We start from the raw sequence: 17737 nt of genomic DNA, 5'->3' as shown, positions 1-17737 counted from the left end.
AAGCGTAGGACCTCCACATCAGGCTTCTTCACTTGCGGTATCGTCTGAGACCAGCCACCTGGACAGCGGATGAAACAGTGGGTTTGCACAAACAAATAATTTCTGCACAAACTGTCAGAAACCATCTCAGGGAAGCTCATATGCGTGCTTGTCGTCCTCACCAGGGTCTTGACCTGACTGCAGTTCGGCGTCGTAACTGACTTCAGTGGGCAAATGCTCACCTTCGATGGCCACTGGCACGCTGGAGAAGTGTGCTCTTCACGGCTGAATCCCAGTTTCAACTGTACCGGGCAGATGGCAGACAGAGTGTATGGCATCGTGTGGGTGAGCGTTTTGCTCATGTCAACGTTGTGAACAGAGTGCCCCATGGTGGCGGTGGGGTTATGGTATGGGCAGGCAGGCATAAGCTACGGACAATGAACACAATTGCATTTTATAGATGGTAATTTGAATGCACAGAGATACTGTGATGAGATCCTGAGGCCTATTGTTGTGCGATTCATCTGCCGCCATCACCTCAAGTTTCTGCATGATAATGCACTACCTCATGTCGCAAGGATCTGTACACAATTCCTGGAAGCTGGCAATGTTCCATTTCCTCCATGGCCTGCATACTCACCAGACATGTCACCCATTGAGCATGTTTGGGATGCTCTGGATCAACGTGTACGACAACGTGTTCCAGTTCCCGGCAATAACCAGCAACTTCGCACAGCCATTGAAGAGGAGTGGAACAACATTCCACAGGCCACAATCAACAGCCTGATCAACTCTATGCGAAGGAGATGTGACACGCTGCATACTGACTGGTTTTCTGATCTACACCCCTACTTTTTTTGTTAATGTATCTGTGACCACCAGATGCAGATCTGTATTCCCAGTCATGTGAAATCCATAGATTAGGGCCTAATTAATTTATTTCAATTGACTCAGTAAAATCTTTGAAATTCTTGCATGTAATATTTTGTTCAGTTTATATTTCTGTGTCTTCGCCCAAGACATTAGTGATGATTGCCCAGTTGTTTGTGTTCGAGATGTGAGAATACAATAATCTAAGCCTCATTCCTTTCTGACTCCCACCACATACGTCATCACGCAACAGAACCGTGTACTGCCTACACTCGGTTTGTTGTTTTTATGAAATCGTTTTTAAATCATAGCTAAAGTTTGCATTGCTACTGATTCCGCGACGCGGTCAGCCTTTACGGCTGGGACCGCAAGTTTGTGTCCCAGATTCCTGGTTACCAACAATGACAAGACGACCTACAGAGAGGAGCAAGCTGAAAGTTGGATGTCTCTCATGGCTTCGCTCACCCCTGGATGTACCACCTGCCAGTACCTGAGCCAGAGAGTCGCTGAGCTGGAGGGGAGAGTATCTGTCTTGCGCCAGATCAAGGAGGACGAGGAACTCCTGGACTCCATGGTTGCACAAACCACCTCCAAAATCGACGACGTCACCTGCCCCTGGCTTGGCACCTCCACTTCTGGGGAGCCTGTAACGGAGAAACTCCATTCGGTTCCCTTAAATGAGCCATGGCCCAGGCTAGGAGCTAAACCGAAGGGCCCGGTCTGTTCCACCCCTTCTGCTCCGCCTCAGGATGCCTGGATTGCTGTCTGGGGAGTAAAGCACTCCAGGAAACGGAATCCATTAAATGTTTCGGAAGTGCTACAGTTGGGGAGGAGATTCAAGGTCCTGGAAGACCTGGAAGTGCATTCCAATCATACTGTACAGGGTCCCTCCGCTACATCTCTACTGCTGCCATCTCACTCTCAGGTGGAAGTGCCCAAGCACACTCATCTGCGCTCCTTGCCTACCGCTAGGTCATCAGTCTCAGCTGCTAGCCCCCCTCAACCTGCTAGGAGGCAGATCACCTGGGAGAGGCCCCGTCATTTACCCAATAAACCCATCTGTAGTCCTTCCGTTCTCGTGGTGGGTTTATCCATGGTCCGAAACGTTTCAATCCGGAAAGCTGAGACTTTCTGCTACCCTGGCGCTAGGATCCCTGACCTAAATTCCATGCTACCACTACTTATTAGCAAGCACTCCGCCGCTTCAACTGTCATTGTCCATGTTGGGTCAAATGACATTAAACTCCAGCAGTCAGAGAAATTGAGAGACGATTTTAAAACATTGATAAATACGCTGCTGGAATTTGGGAAGCAGTGTGTTGTTTCCGGTCCTTTTCCATCCCCACGCTACACGGATATGGTTTTTAGTCGTATACGCCAATTACACACCTGGCTTAAGGGATACTGCTGCACGATGGGAATTCCTTTTGTGGATAACTTTGCAGCTTTTACAGACCGACCAGGTCTATTTCTTCGGGACAATTTACATCTTAACAGGTATGGCTCCAGCATCCTCTCCACCAACATGTCTCTTACTCTTGCCTCATGTAGAGCCTTTGATACCTGACGTTGTGTCTTTTCGGGGGTTGACTTTTGGGATTGTACGCTCCCCTATCAGACTATGTTCAATGCTCCTCTCCCAGTTTCATTAATTACTCCCTCAATTGCAAATATGGAACAAACTTCAGCTAACAACCTTTCTGCAATTCCTAGATTATTGTCCAATCACCGTATTGCGAATACTACTTACATGCAGAGAGGTATTGTGAGTAGTAATCTTGTCCCCATAAAATTGAGCTCTGTCAATAGCCCGAAAATGGTTTATTGCTCATTCAGTGCAGCTTCAGGTGCTTCCTTGGATACTCCATCTGATATTAATTCCCGTAGCAATGGCATTGGAATAATTCATTTGAATGCTAGAAGCCTGATCTAAAAGTTGGAATTTATTGAAATTTTGGTCTCACAATCAAATGTTGACATACTGATTGTATCTGAATCGTGGCTGTGTGATTCTGTACCTGATTCAGATGTTCAGTTGATTGGGTACAATATTTATAGAGCTGATAGAGTTGGTAGAGGTGGTGGTATCACGATTTATGTAAAATGCTTCTTGAATGTTTCTGTGTCCATATCAACCTCTGTCCCAAAGCAATATGAATGTCTAGTTTTAAATGTGGTACTTGGTAATAATGCTAATTTAACTCTAGTAGGGGTATATCGCCCCCCCTCAGCTCCTCCTTGTACTCTATGCAAATTATCTGATATACTGTCTAACTATGCAAATTCAGAATTACTGATTTTGGGAGATTTTAACCTGGATTGGCTTTCACCAGTATCCGATAAATTAAAATATATTTGTCCTGAGCTAAATCTAACTCAGCTGATAACTAAACCAACCCGTCCCAACTTTAAGAATCCAGTAAAATCTACTCTACTAGACATTATTCTAACAAATACCCCCCATAATAATAATAATAATATGCCATTTAGCAGACGCTTTTATCCAAAGCGACTTACAGTCATGCGTGCATACATTTTTGTGTATGGGTGGTCCCGGGGATCGAACCCACTACCTTGGCGTTACAAGCGCCGTGCTCTACCAGCTGAGCTACAGAGGACCACATAAATACACAGTCAGTGTTTTTTTTTCAAATGATATCAGTGACCACTGCTCTATTGCTTGTATTAGAGATACCAGTCTGAAACACTCTGATCCCTGTATAATCTCTAAGAGAAATTATAAACATTTCTCACAGCAAGCTTTTATCCTTGACTTATATCACTCTGAGCTTTTATCCACTTGCTGCTTTCTGGACCCGGTTTTAGCCCTTGCTTTTTTCTCTTCTATTGTTACCTCTATGTCTGATAAACATGCCCCGCTTAAAGAAGCACAGAGTAAGAAACCGAACCAGTTCTTGGTTCTCTCCTGAATTGTCAGGTCTTTTTCTGCAAAAGAATCGGGCCTGGGCCTTGGCGAGGAAAACAGGTACTCCAGCTGATTGGCTGTTTTTTAGGCAATTGAGAAATAAATGTACTGCAGCTGTCAAAAAGGCAAAATCAAATTACTTCCTTAATGCTATGACAGATTCTGCAGGAGATCCTGCAAAATTCTGGAAAACCGTTAATTCACTGAAACAGGGGAATTCTGCTGTTTCTCTTCCTAAGCAAATTATCTCAGACTCCTGTATTCTAAGTGAAAAAAATGATATTTGTGATGCTTTTAATAAGCATTTCATCCCTGCTGGTTTTTTATTTGAAAAGAAAAGTGGCCATTGTGGTACTGGCCAGTTAGTTGATTTTTCGTCTTGCTTTTCAACTGTTACTCTGAAAAATAGTAACCCTGTTTTTAGTTTCCAGAAAATAACTGAAGCAGAGGTTCTAGCTGCCCTGTGTGCCATTGATACTAAGAAATCCTTAGGCGCTGACAATTTAGACCCGTACTTACTTAAGTGTGCTGCACCTATCATTGCTGGTTCAGTGACACATGTTTTATCTAACATTAAGCACAGGAAATATCCCTAAGGCGTGGAAAGCAGCTTTTGTTCTGCCATTACATAAGGGAGGTGACGGTAGTGATTTGGATAACTATCGACCCATCTCTAGGCTCCCTTGTCTGGCAAAGATCCTAGAATCTATAGTCAACAAACAGTTACAATCTTTTCTTTCTGTTAACAGTATTTTTAGCCCCAATCAATCTGGTTTTAGATCTAAACACAGTACCACATCGGCCACTATGCTTGTTGTAAATGATATTGCAAATGCCTTAGATGATAGAAAGCACTGTGCTGCGTTGTTTGTAGATTTGTCAAAAGCTTTTGACACTGTAGACCATGCTATCCTTTTGAGTAAGCTGTCATCTATAGGACTGGGCACTGATGCCTGTCGATGGTTTTATGACTATTTTAAAGATAGAACTCAGGCCGTCATGGTCGACGGGGTCAAGTCTGACCCCTTACAGTTACTTAAAGGGGTCCCTCAGGGTTCAATAATTGGCAGACTATTGTTCTCACTTTATATAAACAACATTGGTGATGATGTCAGATATTGTAAATTCCATTTATTTGCAGATGACACAGTGATGTACTCTATTCCTCCAACAGCGGACCAAGCTTTAATGCAGTTGGAGTCTGATTTTAGGATACTACAGGGGTCTCTTTCACAGCTTAAACTTGTTTTAAATGCTAAGAAAAAAATGTCATGTTTTTTCAAGGTCTAAACTCTCAATTAGAAACACTTTTGTAATCACTAGCTTGGATGGTACTCAAATCAAACAGGTCTCTGCATATAAATACTTAGGGGTATGGTTAGATGATAGGCTTTCTTTTAAAAAACATGTTACGGAATTGGGAAAAAAGCTCAAATTCAAGATAGGGTTCCTTTGCAGAAACAGGGCTTGTCTGTCCTCCGTAAATAGAAAACAAATTGTGCAGGCTACTTTTATGTCCATTTTAGATTATGGTGATATTATCTATATGCATGCATTGGCAAACACATTAAAACCACTGGATGCCATTTACCATTGTGCACTCAGGTTTATCACGGGTGATAGTTACAAAACTCATCACTGTATCCTATATCAACATGTGGGTTGGGCCTCTCTATCTGTGAGGCGAGAGCAACATGCGCTCTTGTTTATTTATAAAGCACTTCTTTTAAAACTACCTCCATATATATCATCATTAATTTCCACTAGATATACTAATTTTAAAACCAGATCACAGATGTGGATTACATTAGAGACTTCTGTGGTCTCCACAGAGTTGGGTAGGACTGCCTTCAGTTCCTTTGCACCTTATTTATGGAACAAACTGCAGATCCAACTTAAGTTAGACACTCTGGTGTCCCTTGCCCATTTTAAAAATGTTATGGAGGATCAATATGATGTTGTCTGTGATTGTTTTTGTTGAATTGTGTTTTTTGTTTTGTATGTTTGAAATGTTCTTGTCTGTATGTCTAAAACTGTACATGTCAACATGTTTACACAGGGCACAGCCGTAAAAGAGATCCAGGTCTCAGTCTGTTTTTCCCTGTTAAAATAAAGATTTATAAAATAAAGATTTATATGTCATCACTAAGAGGAACTTAAAAAACTTAAGTGAACATGCTTTTTTACATTATCTTTATTTTAGTGACCTTGATTGTATTTTAGCTATCCCTGAACCTGATTTAGCTTTGAACCTTTTTGGAGATGTCTTCAATACTATTGTGTATAATCATGCTCCGTTCAAACATTTTTAAGTCTGGATGCTTTGCTAGCAATAGACAACAAGAACAATTGGATATTGGTCTGCTTAAGTGTGCAGCATCCATCATTGTTGGCTCAATAACCCACATTTTTTATTTAACATTGTTATCAGGAAATATTCAGAAAGTATGGATATCAGCTCTTGTGCTGCCACTCCATAAGGACGGGGATAGTAGTGATTTTAATAATTAGCACCCCATTTCAAGGCTTCCTTGTCTAGCTAATATTCTTGAATCCTTGGTAAATGTACAACTGCTCTTTTTTATCTGAGAAATGTATTATGAATGTACACCAATCAGGGTTTAGGCCTGGGCATAGCACCACTACGGCAACCACTTTAGTTGTTAATGATCTTGTCAATGCATTAGACACTAAAATTAAATGTGCTGCTTTGTTTGTGGACCTGTCAAAAGCTTTTGATACTGTTGATCATGCTATTTTATTTAATAAGTTGTCCTCGATAGGCTTGAGCTCTGACGCCTGTTCACGGTTATCTTAATGACAGAACTCAGGCCATCGTGACTGATAGGATTAAGTCTGAATTTCTTGAAGTACATATAGGTGTACCACAAGGGTCGATTTTGGGACCTGTTCTCCTCACTATTTATATAAACACCATTGGTCAATCTGTTAAAAATGGTAAACTTCATTTATATGTGGATGATACTATTATTTATGCTATTGCCTTGACAGTTGATCTGGCTGTGTCAAAACTACAGTCAGATTGTATAGCTATGCAGGAATCCCTTACTGATTTAAAACTTGTGCTTAATACGAAGAAGAAGAAAAAACGAAATACATCTAAATTCATTTTAACCTCTCGTAAGAATATTTCAGATGAACTACATGTTCACTCATTAGATGGTTCTCCAATCGAACATGTTCCCGCATATAAATACTTAGGCATTTGGATTTATATGGATTTGATGTTTAGAAAACATATAGATGAGCTGGTTAAGAAGCTAAGATTTAAAGTTGTATTTTTCTACAGAAGAAGATCGTGCCTTTCTCTAAGCAGTAGGAAGCAGATTACTCAGTCAATATTTGTATCTGTTCTTGAATATGGTGATAATATTTATCAAAGTACAGCTGCTACTACTCTTAAACCTTTGGATGCCATCTACCATAGTGCCCTTTGTATTGTTACAGGTGACAGTTTTGATACTCATCACTGCATCCTGTATCAAAAGGTTGGCTAGACTTCGCTAAAGACCCATAGATCTCTACTTTACTCCCTTTTTGTTTATAAGGCCCTACTTCATAAACTTTCGTCTTATCTAACTTTGCTGTTGAAGTACAGACACCGGAGTTGCATAAAACCGTTCACAGTATTGGTTACCTCGAGGTTCCTATGGTCTCCATCGAGCTAGGTAAATCTGCTTTTAGTTTTAATGCACCGTATTGCTGGAACAAAATTCAAAATACATGTCATCTTGATATTCTAGTGCCGTTCGGGCAATTTAAAGTACTGATTGGGGACTTATTTGTGGAGGAATGTAACTGTTTTTCTGGGTGATTTGTGATGTTTTATGTGTGCTTCCCATGACTGTGTTTTTGTATTTTTTTATATATATACTGAACAAAAATATAAACGCAACATGTAAAGTGTTGGTCCCATGTTTCATGAGCTGAAAAAAAAGATCCCAGAAATGTTCCATATGCACGAAAAGCTTCTTTCTCTAAAATGTTGTGCACAAATTTGTTTACATCCCTGTTAGTGAGCATTTCTCCTTTGCCAAGATACTCCATCCACCTGACAGGTGTGGCATATCAAGTGGCTGATTAAACAGCATGATCATTACACAGGTGCACCTTGTGCTGGGGCAATAAAAGGCCACTCTAAAATGTGCAGTTTTGTACCACAACACAATGCCACAGATGTCTCTAGTTGAGGGAGTGTGCATTTGGCATGCTGACTACAGGAATGTCCACCAGAGCTGTTGCCAAAGAATTGAATGCTAATTTCTCTACCCTAAGCTGCCTCCAACGTCATTTTAGAGAATTTGGAAGTACATCCAACTGACCTCACAACCGCAGACCATGAGTATGGCATCGTGTGGGCGAGCGGTTTGCTGATGTCAACGTTGTGAACAGAGTGCCCCATGGTGGCGGTGGAGTTATGGTATGGGCAGGCATAAGCTACGGACAACAAAGCCAATTGCAATTTATCGATGGTAATTTGAATGCACAAAAATATGGTGACGAGATCCTGAGGCCCATTGTGAGGCCCATTTTGTTTAAGGTATCTGTGACCAACAGATGCATATCTGTATTCTCAGTCATATGAAATCCATACATTAGGGTCTAATGAATTTCAATTGACTGATTTCCTCATTAACTGTAACTCCGTGACATTTTTGAAATTGTTGCACGTTGCGTATTACACAGGGCACATTTGAAAAAGAGACCTAGGTCTCAATATGTCTTCCTTGTTAAAATAAAGGTTAAATAAAAAAATAAGGAGAAGAACACCTTCAGTAGCTGAATTGATAATTTCCATGCAAGGCAGCACTTAGATACAGTTAACTATGAGAGGTTGCTTTCTTCATGGCCTCGTTGAATAAAATAAATACTACTGTATACTGATAGTTGACAGCATATGGAATGCAACCAATATTTTATATTAGGAGAGAATACATTTCTCAACATGATTTTTATTTGAATCAGGTCAGTATACGTACATTTTATCATCATCAATGCCAATACTTCCCATTAATTTTGATGTCAAACATACAGTTGAAGTCGGAACATTACATACACTTAGGTTGGAGTCATTAAAACTCGTTTTTCAACCACTCCACACATTTCTTGTTAACAAACTATAGTTCTTTGTGCATGACAAGTAATTTTTCCAACAATTGTTTACAGACAGATTATTTCACTTATAATTCACTGTATCACAATTCCAGTTGGTCAGAACTTTACATACACTAAGTTGACTGTGCCTTTCAACAGCTTGGAAAATTCCAGAAAATTATGTTTGGAGGAAAAAGGGGAATGCTTGCAAGCCGAAGAACACCATCCCAAACGTGAAGCACGGGGGTGGCAGCATCACGCTGTAAGGGTGCTTTGCTGCAAGAGGGACTGGTGCACTTCACAAAATAGCTAGCATCATGAGGGAGGAAAATTATGTGGATATATTGAAGCTCAAGACATCAGTCAGGAAGTTAAAGCTTGGTCGCAAATGTCTCTTCCAAATGGACAATGACCCCAAGCATAGTTCCAAAGTTGTGGTAAAATGGTTTAAGGACAACAAAGTCAAGGTATTGGAGTGGCCATCACAAAGCCCTGACCTCAATCCTATAGGACATTTGTGGGCAGAACTGAAAAAGCGTATGCGAGCAAGCTCTGTCAGGAGGAATGGGCCAAAATTCACTCAACTTATTGTGGGAAGCTTGTGGAAGGCTACCCGAAACGTTTGACCCAAGTTAAACAATTTAAAGGCAATGCTACCAAATACTAATTGAGTGTATATAAACTTCTGACTCACTGGGAATGTGATGAAAGAAATAAAAGCTTAAATAAATAATTCTCTCTACTATTATTCTGACATTTCACATTCTTAAAATAAAGTGGTGATCCTAACTGACCTAAAACAGGGAATTTTTACTAGGATTAAATGTCAGGAATTGTGAAAAACAGAGTTTAAATGTATTTGGCTAAGGTGTATGTAAACTTCCGACTTCAACTGTAGCTGACAGTCAGACTGACAAGTTGGCTATTGTCCCCGTATAAAATCTTATGCTGGTGACGAATCCAATTTCCCCTCTGGGGATCAATAAAGTTTAGGAAGTGTATAATCGACCGGCAGAAAGAAGAAGAAAAAAAAGATTCGCCATAGGGGTCGAAATTAATTAAGGTTAGGTTTAGGAACGAGGGTGAGGTTAAGGTTAGGTATAGTTTCAGTGAGGTTAAGGTAAGGGTTAGGAAAAGGCATAAAAGTTCACATTGGTTTAGCGTACCTCGGACATTCATTTTCTGCTGGTCGAATATACTGCCTAAGTATATTGTTACAATTATATTGAATACAATTCAAAATATCAGGGCAAAAACAAATACCACAGGAAGAAAAAAAAAAAAAAATGCACTCACTAACTGTAAGCCGATCTGGATAAGAGCGTCTGCTAAATGACTAAAATGTAAATGTAAGTGTTTAGGGGAAATTTGCATACATTATATCGAAGGAGAATGCTTATCAATACACTGAATTAATCTGTCAATGTTGCCCATCAGAGGGGTATACTACAAAGCAGTTTAATGTGTTAGCCAACTAACTTTGATAAAGACCCAGAATGCTAAACTTAGATATTTTTGGGGGTGTTGAGTCAACTAGATCATTCCTATTTCAACCTTATCTTTCTAAAAAAAAAAAAAGTTATGTAAGAATATTTAGGCAAGTTAGCTGGCTAACATATTGAATCTGCTTTGTAGTATGCCCCTCTGTTCTGTTGGCTTCATATCAAACATATTTGCCCATTTGATTTAAATGTATTTTATTATTAGAGTGTCTTGCATGTTCAAGATGCTCAGCCCACATAAGACACTGCATTTATATTTCTTGATTTGCATTTACATTGTGTTAGTTGCCTACGGTTTGTAATTCTTCAGTTGCTCATGAAATCCTGGATTGGGACGGATAGAGGGTCTTGCTTCCTTCACAAGGGCAAATGCTTCATCAAACCCCAAACCTTCTCTGTCCATGAGGTACCCAATTAATACTGAGGCAGCACGAGAGACTCCGGCATTGCAATGGACCAGGACAACCCCGCTCTGGAGAGAAAATGGGGGGGAAAATCTAAGTTAATGACTTGAGAAATGTGGCAACAAGGTGTTACACAGTTATAGTTAAACAAAAAGTTATACAGTGCACAGTTTACTATTCATAGCAAATACCATACCCACTCCTTATTTACTTGTTTTATTGTTACTGCAAATCACAATTACTGTCTGACACGGTCAGTTAAAAACACAAATATTCATTAATTTATACATGCACATCTCCATTCTTATATTACCTCAGTTTTAGCTTGATCTATGAACTGTGAACATTCTTGGAGATATGAAGTGATGTCTGTTTCCGGAATATCCAGAATGGTCACCGTTTTATAACTGAATAGATCTGGGAAGCTATTTTTAACACCATAGGCAACATTCAACACATGTGAAACCTGCAAGGAAGAGAAAAGTGTTACGTTAGGGATTTGTACATTTTTTATTGTTTAATTGAAATGTACACCACAACAGGCGAGTTACCTTAAATTTCTTCAAAGTTTCTATATCTTGGGCTGCGTCTTGGGATGCTGCAAAAATAGACAAGTCTGTATCATGCCTACACAATGTTGTAACAAGGCAGGCTACTACATGTGTCAACTAGACTGTACAGGAAATAATAGTTTAGTCTGAAGTTAATGGTTCAGTGAATCACGCTTGTGTGATGAGTAACCTTGACTGAGACCTGAAGACTTGCGTTATCTCCCTAAGCTTATCCCTAGGCTTTAGCTCAGTGGGCTTATACAACCTACAGTCATGTGGCACACAGGAGACCTGGGTTTGAACCCAGTCACATACACAGCAGTTCTACAACTTGTCCCAAGTCCCCCTTAAAAACACTTCCGGATATTCTGAGGACCCCCTACATCAGATATCCAATTTTTAAGAGTAAACGGTCTGCTCAATATTAATTTATTGTCAACATTCAAAATGTGAAATTGAAAACATTGTAATATTTGAAAGTATTTAAAACACTTCTCTTCCATAATGTGAGCTATTTTGGACTTAGTGCAGTTATTTTCTATTTGCTAGTTCTCTCTGCTTTTCCTAGGACCCCTGGTTGAGAACCACTGATATACACTAGGGTCTATGGAGGGTATAAAGCAGCCCCAATAAACACTAGGCAGGTTTCCATTGACCCAGGTTTATTCGACAAAAGCAATGTCGCCAGAAAACAACAACATTTCGACATGTGTAATGGAAACGGTAGATATAGGAGAAATGTTCTCAACAAACATTTTATCTGTTCGACGGGTGGATTTTTCTTTTGTTGAACTTTCTTTATTGCAACAACTGATGATGGAAACCGTGTTTTTCGAATATATGATGATTGTTGAATACTTTTGAAGGTAGGCGGGGCACGTGATGTTATGTAACCATAAGCTCCACATTTAAAAGTTAAATGTAACTAAATGTAATCGAAAATGAGGGCCACAAATAACTAGTAATGCTGCATACTCAAAGAAAGGTTAAAATCTCACCTTTCTGGTAAAAACAGGTATAAATTGCTGAGGTGTAGTCACTTTTGAGGACACAAGCTCAACTACACAATTCAAATATGATACAAATATGAAAACATTTATATGATGTATTTCCTATTCAACTAAACTGTATGAATAAGGCTTGAAATGACATATTCTTTATAAATATAGTAAAATCAAATTATAAAACAACTAACTATGAGATTTTACGTTCCATATAAATTGTAAAATACATATTTGTGTATTTTGTGCATATTTTCTAAAGGTCTCTCTTGATCAAAAGGTCTGCCCCCATCGCTGTGAACGTCTAGAGCTCTAACTTGGCTTCCTGAACTTGTCGTGGACTCCTGTAGCTCAATTGGTAGAGCATGGCGCTTGTAACGCCAGGGTTGTGGGTTCGATTCCCACGGGGGGCCAGTATGAAAAATGTATGCATTCACTAACTGTAAGTCGCTCTGGATAAGAGCGTCTGCTAAATGACTAAAATGTAAAATGTAATGTAAATGTCTTTCCTCTCATATTAATCTTGTCCGTCTATGACAAACAGAAAGTGTTTGTTTAAAATGTATTAATTATTTTAGATTAATGGCTATAAATCGATCTCTGAATGTGCTACTGTGATGACACCACTCTCTCCTTCTGCGCTACGATTACAGGCATGTGCTTTGTCAGTGGCTGTGACAGGGTTCGGAGGGTTGGTAGGGAAAGATGGCGGAAGTGGATTCTGAGTTCGAATTAAGCAGCGCGTCGAGCAAAGTTGATGAAGGTTTTGAATGGACAACAGTAGTAGCGAAAACTAGAACAAAAAGGAGATTGTCTAAAATCTGAGTGGAGGATACATGTATGAATGATAATGAATCACTTGTTGTTGGGATGCGTTTGTTGAGTAAGGACGCATATGTGGGAAACCCGTTTGAGGTGTCGAAAACGGTGAAGTATGCGCTAGGAAAAGTGGAGTCTGTGAGAGTGACCATGAGTGGTCTTATTTTGATTAATTGTATTTCTGAAGAACAGAGGAAGATTGCAGTGAGCCTCAAAAGAATCCGGACAACAGAAGTTGTGTGTTTTGAACTTCGGAGTAGAGCACCCGTCAAAGGAGTCATCTCAGGGGTGACAACGGATGTTCCGGTTGAATACCTGAAGAAAATTCCTGGTGTGGTTGATGCCCGGCGTCTGACCCGCTGGGTGAATGGGGAAAAAGAAGAAAGTCTGTCGGTCCTGTTGTTTTTTGATAAAGAGCTCAAATGTATTTTGTTCCATTTTTGGGAATCCTCTTTCCATCCAGCACATTAGGTGGCGAGATGCACATTAAATTGTGCGATCGCCAATATACCGGAGAAGAAGAAGACTAAGATATAGGGTTCAGCCAGGAGTTGATGAAGTCGGAAGAGCAAATTAAATGGTTGGAGGGACATCCCAGCTTCAAGTGGTTTCCGATTTCACATCCTACATCACACAGGCTCAGAAAATATACTATGTGCCCGTGGGAACCAAGGCTATCGCTAAATGCAAGCCATTTCGATATACGGTGTACACAGATTTATAAGCGGAAATGTGAAGTAATTTAGATTTTTATGAATTATCTTTGAAAGACAGGGTCCTGAAAAAGGGACGTTTAGCTACATTGACTTGAAATCGATGTTTGTTATTATTTCTAAGTCAAATGAAAACGTTAAGATTTAGCTAAATTACTCGAGTAATAAGTTGATTGTCATTTTTACATTCATCCCGTTTTATATCACCAGGTTCGTAAATGTGAATATGGGTTCATCATATTGATCACAACTACCTCAGTTTAGGGTAGTCCAGTTCTTTCTCTAAGCTCAGATTCCCTTACTAGCTACCTAGCTTACTAGTTAATCAGTTATTCATATCACTACACTGTATTTGTTTTATTATTGTAATTTTTTTCAGGTTATGAAACGTTTTTAATTCAATGCACTAAATATTGTATCTCTAAATGCCAGGGGTTTATGAAACATAACTAAAAGAAAAAGCACTCTAAGGCAGATTTCATTCTACTCCAGGAGACTGGCGATTCAGATTCTAGTTTTTGGAAATCACAATGGGGAAATACTATTTATTATAGTCACGGGTCTAATCACTCAGCTGGTACTATGATATTGCTTCATAAATTTAGAGGTGATATTTCAGAGTCTTGTGTGTCCAAAGATGGGAGATGGGTTATATTGATCTCCAAACTAGATAATGCTTGTTTTATTATATGCAATGTGTATGGGTACAATTCTCACACCTCAAATAAGACTTTCTTTTTGGATCTTGCTGATAAGCTTACTGAGCTGCAAAACAAGTATACAAATGCATGGCTTATAATAACTGGAGACTTTAATGAAACACCTGATAGATTTCCCCCTAGAATAGATCAAAGAGCTCAGAATAGTGACATCATCACCTCATTTTGCAGTAAACTGACAGTGGTTGATACATGGCGTTTCTTGAATACAAACTTAAAAGAATACACCTGGTGTAATAGGTCAATGATGGTCAGATCCAGAATTGATCTGTTTCTCATTTCTCCCCCACTTTTACAGTTTGTACAAGAAATCATAAACATGCTCCTTTCACTGATCATAAAAATGATATTATTGAAGTTAGAATGTTCTGAAAAATCCAGTGGCATTCGAGGATACTGGAAACATAATAATTCACTCCTGAATCTAGAGCAAAATGGGTTGAGGGTGGTGAGAAAAACACAAGCAATTTTTTTGCCATTGAAAAAAGGAACTATAAGAGAGAATCTCTTTCTGCCTTAAATATTGACAATACCTTGTGTAAAGACCCTAAGATCATCTCTAGCTTTGTGAATTCTTTCTATGAAAATCTGTATAAATCTAATTTTAATGGGACTGAATGCGAACATGTTCATGTTCCAATTATTTCTGATGAGTTCAAGTCCATATGTAAAGATGAGTTTTCTATAGTAGAGATTAGAGATGCGCTTAAATCTATGAAGAAGGGCAAAGCACCTGGATAAAAATATGCATGCTTAGCTCTGAATCTATTTGGTACTTAATTCACTGTCATATTTTTATGAAATTGGGTGGTCTTCAATTTTTGTGGAAGTGCAACTATTCTCCAGCAAAATTAACCCATCAAACTGTCCACATTTCATGAACAAGCCCTTTTAGCCTGGAAACTATGTCCACAACTTCTCCCCACAAAAGGCACTTCTGTGGAACAACAAAGATATTGTTGTTAAAAACAAGTCTTTGTTCTTCCCTAAGTGGTTTGAAAGAAATATTATATTTGTGCTTGATTTATTTGATAAACAAGGAAATATACTCTCTTATAGAAAGTTCTTAGAAACATATAACTTCCCAATACATTATAAAGAATGTAATTCTATATGCAAAGCAATACCTTCAGGACTTAATTAATGAAATCTCAATTGTGATTTGGAGAACATGTCAAGATAGATGCACAATTTATGTTAGAAGGTTTCCCCCTGCTGGATAAGAAATGTAATACTACATTCTTAAGATAACTTTTTAACTCCAAGATCTCTCCTTGAGGGAAATTCTTCTGGAATGCATATATTGCTGAAATTGAATGTAAGAAAGCTTGGTTGCTCCCTCACAAATGTTGCATATCAAATAAAGTAAAAGAAATTCACTTTAAAATCTTGCACAAAATATACCCTTGCAATAACTTGTCTAAATTAATGGACTTAGAGGACATATGGCTTTTCTGTGATAAAGAAGGGGAAACTATTATACACATTTTTTATGAATGTGACTCTGAAGTTATTTTGGAGCGAGTTAAGTATCTACATGTTTTATTTCATTAATAAGACCCATATATTTACAATGAAAGATATAATATGTTATTATTCAAATGAGAACAAAACTACTGAATTAGTCGTTCATTCCTTCATTCTCTCTGGTAAATTTTATATACACAAAAACAAATATTTGAAAACTGTCCCCAAATGCAATATATTTTTACTTGAAATCCAATATTTAATAAAATCTCTAGAATTAATCAATAACAAGAAAAACAATGAATTCTTACAACTCTATCATAGGTTTGTACATTTGTAACCCCTGACCTTATTTTATTTATTTTATTTTAGGTACTTTAACTTTTGAAACAAAATTCATGTGTATTGATTTTATTATTTTACTTTAATGTTATTTTATGTTTCTCCAGAGAAAATATGTGTAGTGATGTCCTGTTGTTTTTGTTATTGTAATTTGAAATGTAAAAAATAAATAAAAAATAAACAAGAGAGTAAAATGAAACGCTCGATAGAAGACAATTGTCGGATCTATTTTCTATGTTAACTTTCTAAATGTCGACAAAAAAACGAACAAACAAATCACTGGACAAGTTAATGGAAACATAACTAATGATGATGTCTTACAGAGTAGTAGAAATGGCTTGATAATGCCAACTTGAAGATCCAAGCTAGTATCTTGAACAAATCCACAGCCTGACATCACTGGGTCCTCATTTTCGTGCATGTTGGTGTCGTCCATTGTTTCTATGTGCCGTCGCCCGAGCACAGTTGTCACAACAGTGCTTTGCTTTTTCAGTTTTGTTTTCGAAAATCCTTGAATTTCCTGTGCAAGTGAATGCATTGCATCTGTCAAGCGGGGCTTTGCAAGCACCAATACTGAGAAACTAACACTGAGACACGCTAATGTAGCTAGCTACACGTACCCGATCAACGTTTTCGCAACATTGTATTGTTATCCAGTTTAAATCCAAAGAAGTGCTCGCGTTTTATTGCAAACGAACGTTTTTCCGAACGCTAGCTATCCGGCTACCACCTGTCATGGTAATACAAATGGGAAATATGAATGGAATTGTGTCACGTGAACAGAGTCGTGTTGCAGGAAGCAGCCTCGTTCTGAGAGGGGGCAACACCTAGGCAGCGAAAAAAAAAGAAGAAACAGGGAGACAGCGGGGTGGAGTGTGGGTTTGTTAGCCTTGATGTTTTCCTTGAAAATGGACGAATTCTAAAACTACAAAACGATTTTTATTATACCAAGTATTTATTATATATCAACATTATACTGCGAAGATACAGGACACATTTTGGTTTGAGGAACACCTTGAACAAGTAAAATGTCACGGGGGGTAATGCAGCCGAGCCAGCAAAAGCTGGCAGAGAAATTCACCATCCTTAACGACAGGGGAATCGGGATGCTCACCCGGATCTATAACATCAAAAAGGTAACTAAGATATGTCTGTGTTACATTTAATAACGAAATCATGCACACGTGCCTTAGTTAAGAATATATATACATGCCTCCATTCTTAGGTAAGTAAATAGAAACCTGTGTTTAGTTCTAATAATATACATGACTGTGGTGCAAAGCATCGGGAATGGTCAGGAATCAGTGCGAAGGCCTTGATGCTAGCTAG

At 38.7% G+C, this 17737-nt stretch overlaps 2 protein-coding genes across 3 annotated transcripts in view; one reads left to right on the top strand and one right to left on the bottom strand.

Moving 5' to 3' along the window:
• Nucleotides 1-8810: 8810 nt before the first annotated feature.
• LOC311109793 (dual specificity protein phosphatase 19-like) lies at nucleotides 8811-16994 on the bottom strand. Its single transcript, XM_084152787.1, has 4 exons — nucleotides 16730-16994; nucleotides 11348-11394; nucleotides 11110-11262; nucleotides 8811-10864 (listed from the first exon to the last, which is right to left on the bottom strand). Exons 1-4 carry the CDS (start codon nucleotides 16944-16946, stop codon nucleotides 10682-10684), a joined length of 600 nt encoding a protein of 199 aa, XP_084008913.1. The 5' UTR covers nucleotides 16947-16994; the 3' UTR covers nucleotides 8811-10681.
• A 247-nt stretch (nucleotides 16995-17241) lies between these two features.
• Nucleotides 17242-17737, top strand: part of LOC311109751 (nck-associated protein 1-like) — a 58644-nt gene continuing 58148 nt past the window's right edge. The window contains exon 1 of one of the 2 annotated variants that reach the window (XM_084152727.1): nucleotides 17242-17544. In XM_084152727.1, coding sequence (XP_084008853.1) covers nucleotides 17437-17544 — 108 coding nt within the window. In that variant the 5' untranslated portion in view covers nucleotides 17242-17436. The remainder of the gene's footprint in view (nucleotides 17545-17737) is intronic. The other variant, XM_084152728.1, reaches the window with a different exon arrangement.

This window comes from Coregonus lavaretus (assembly GCF_964263955.1).
Source record: "Coregonus lavaretus genome assembly, chromosome: 35".
Taxonomy (NCBI): Eukaryota; Metazoa; Chordata; class Actinopteri; order Salmoniformes; family Salmonidae; genus Coregonus; species Coregonus lavaretus.
The sequence above is the reverse complement of the archived record's forward strand: the minus strand, read 5'-3'. Positions and strand labels throughout refer to the sequence as shown.

Bases quoted from the DNA above. Each gene is read 5' to 3' on its own strand.
- LOC311109793 (XM_084152787.1), bottom strand. From the start codon at position 16,946: ATGCATTCACTTGCACAGGAAATTCAAGGATTTTCGAAAACAAAACTG. The intron at 11,395-16,729 runs GTAAGACATCAT...CTATTTTTGCAG, and splicing joins CAAGCCATTTCTACTACTCT to CATCCCAAGACGCAGCCCAA. The intron at 11,263-11,347 runs GTAACTCGCCTG...TCTTCCTTGCAG, and splicing joins AAACTTTGAAGAAATTTAAG to GTTTCACATGTGTTGAATGT.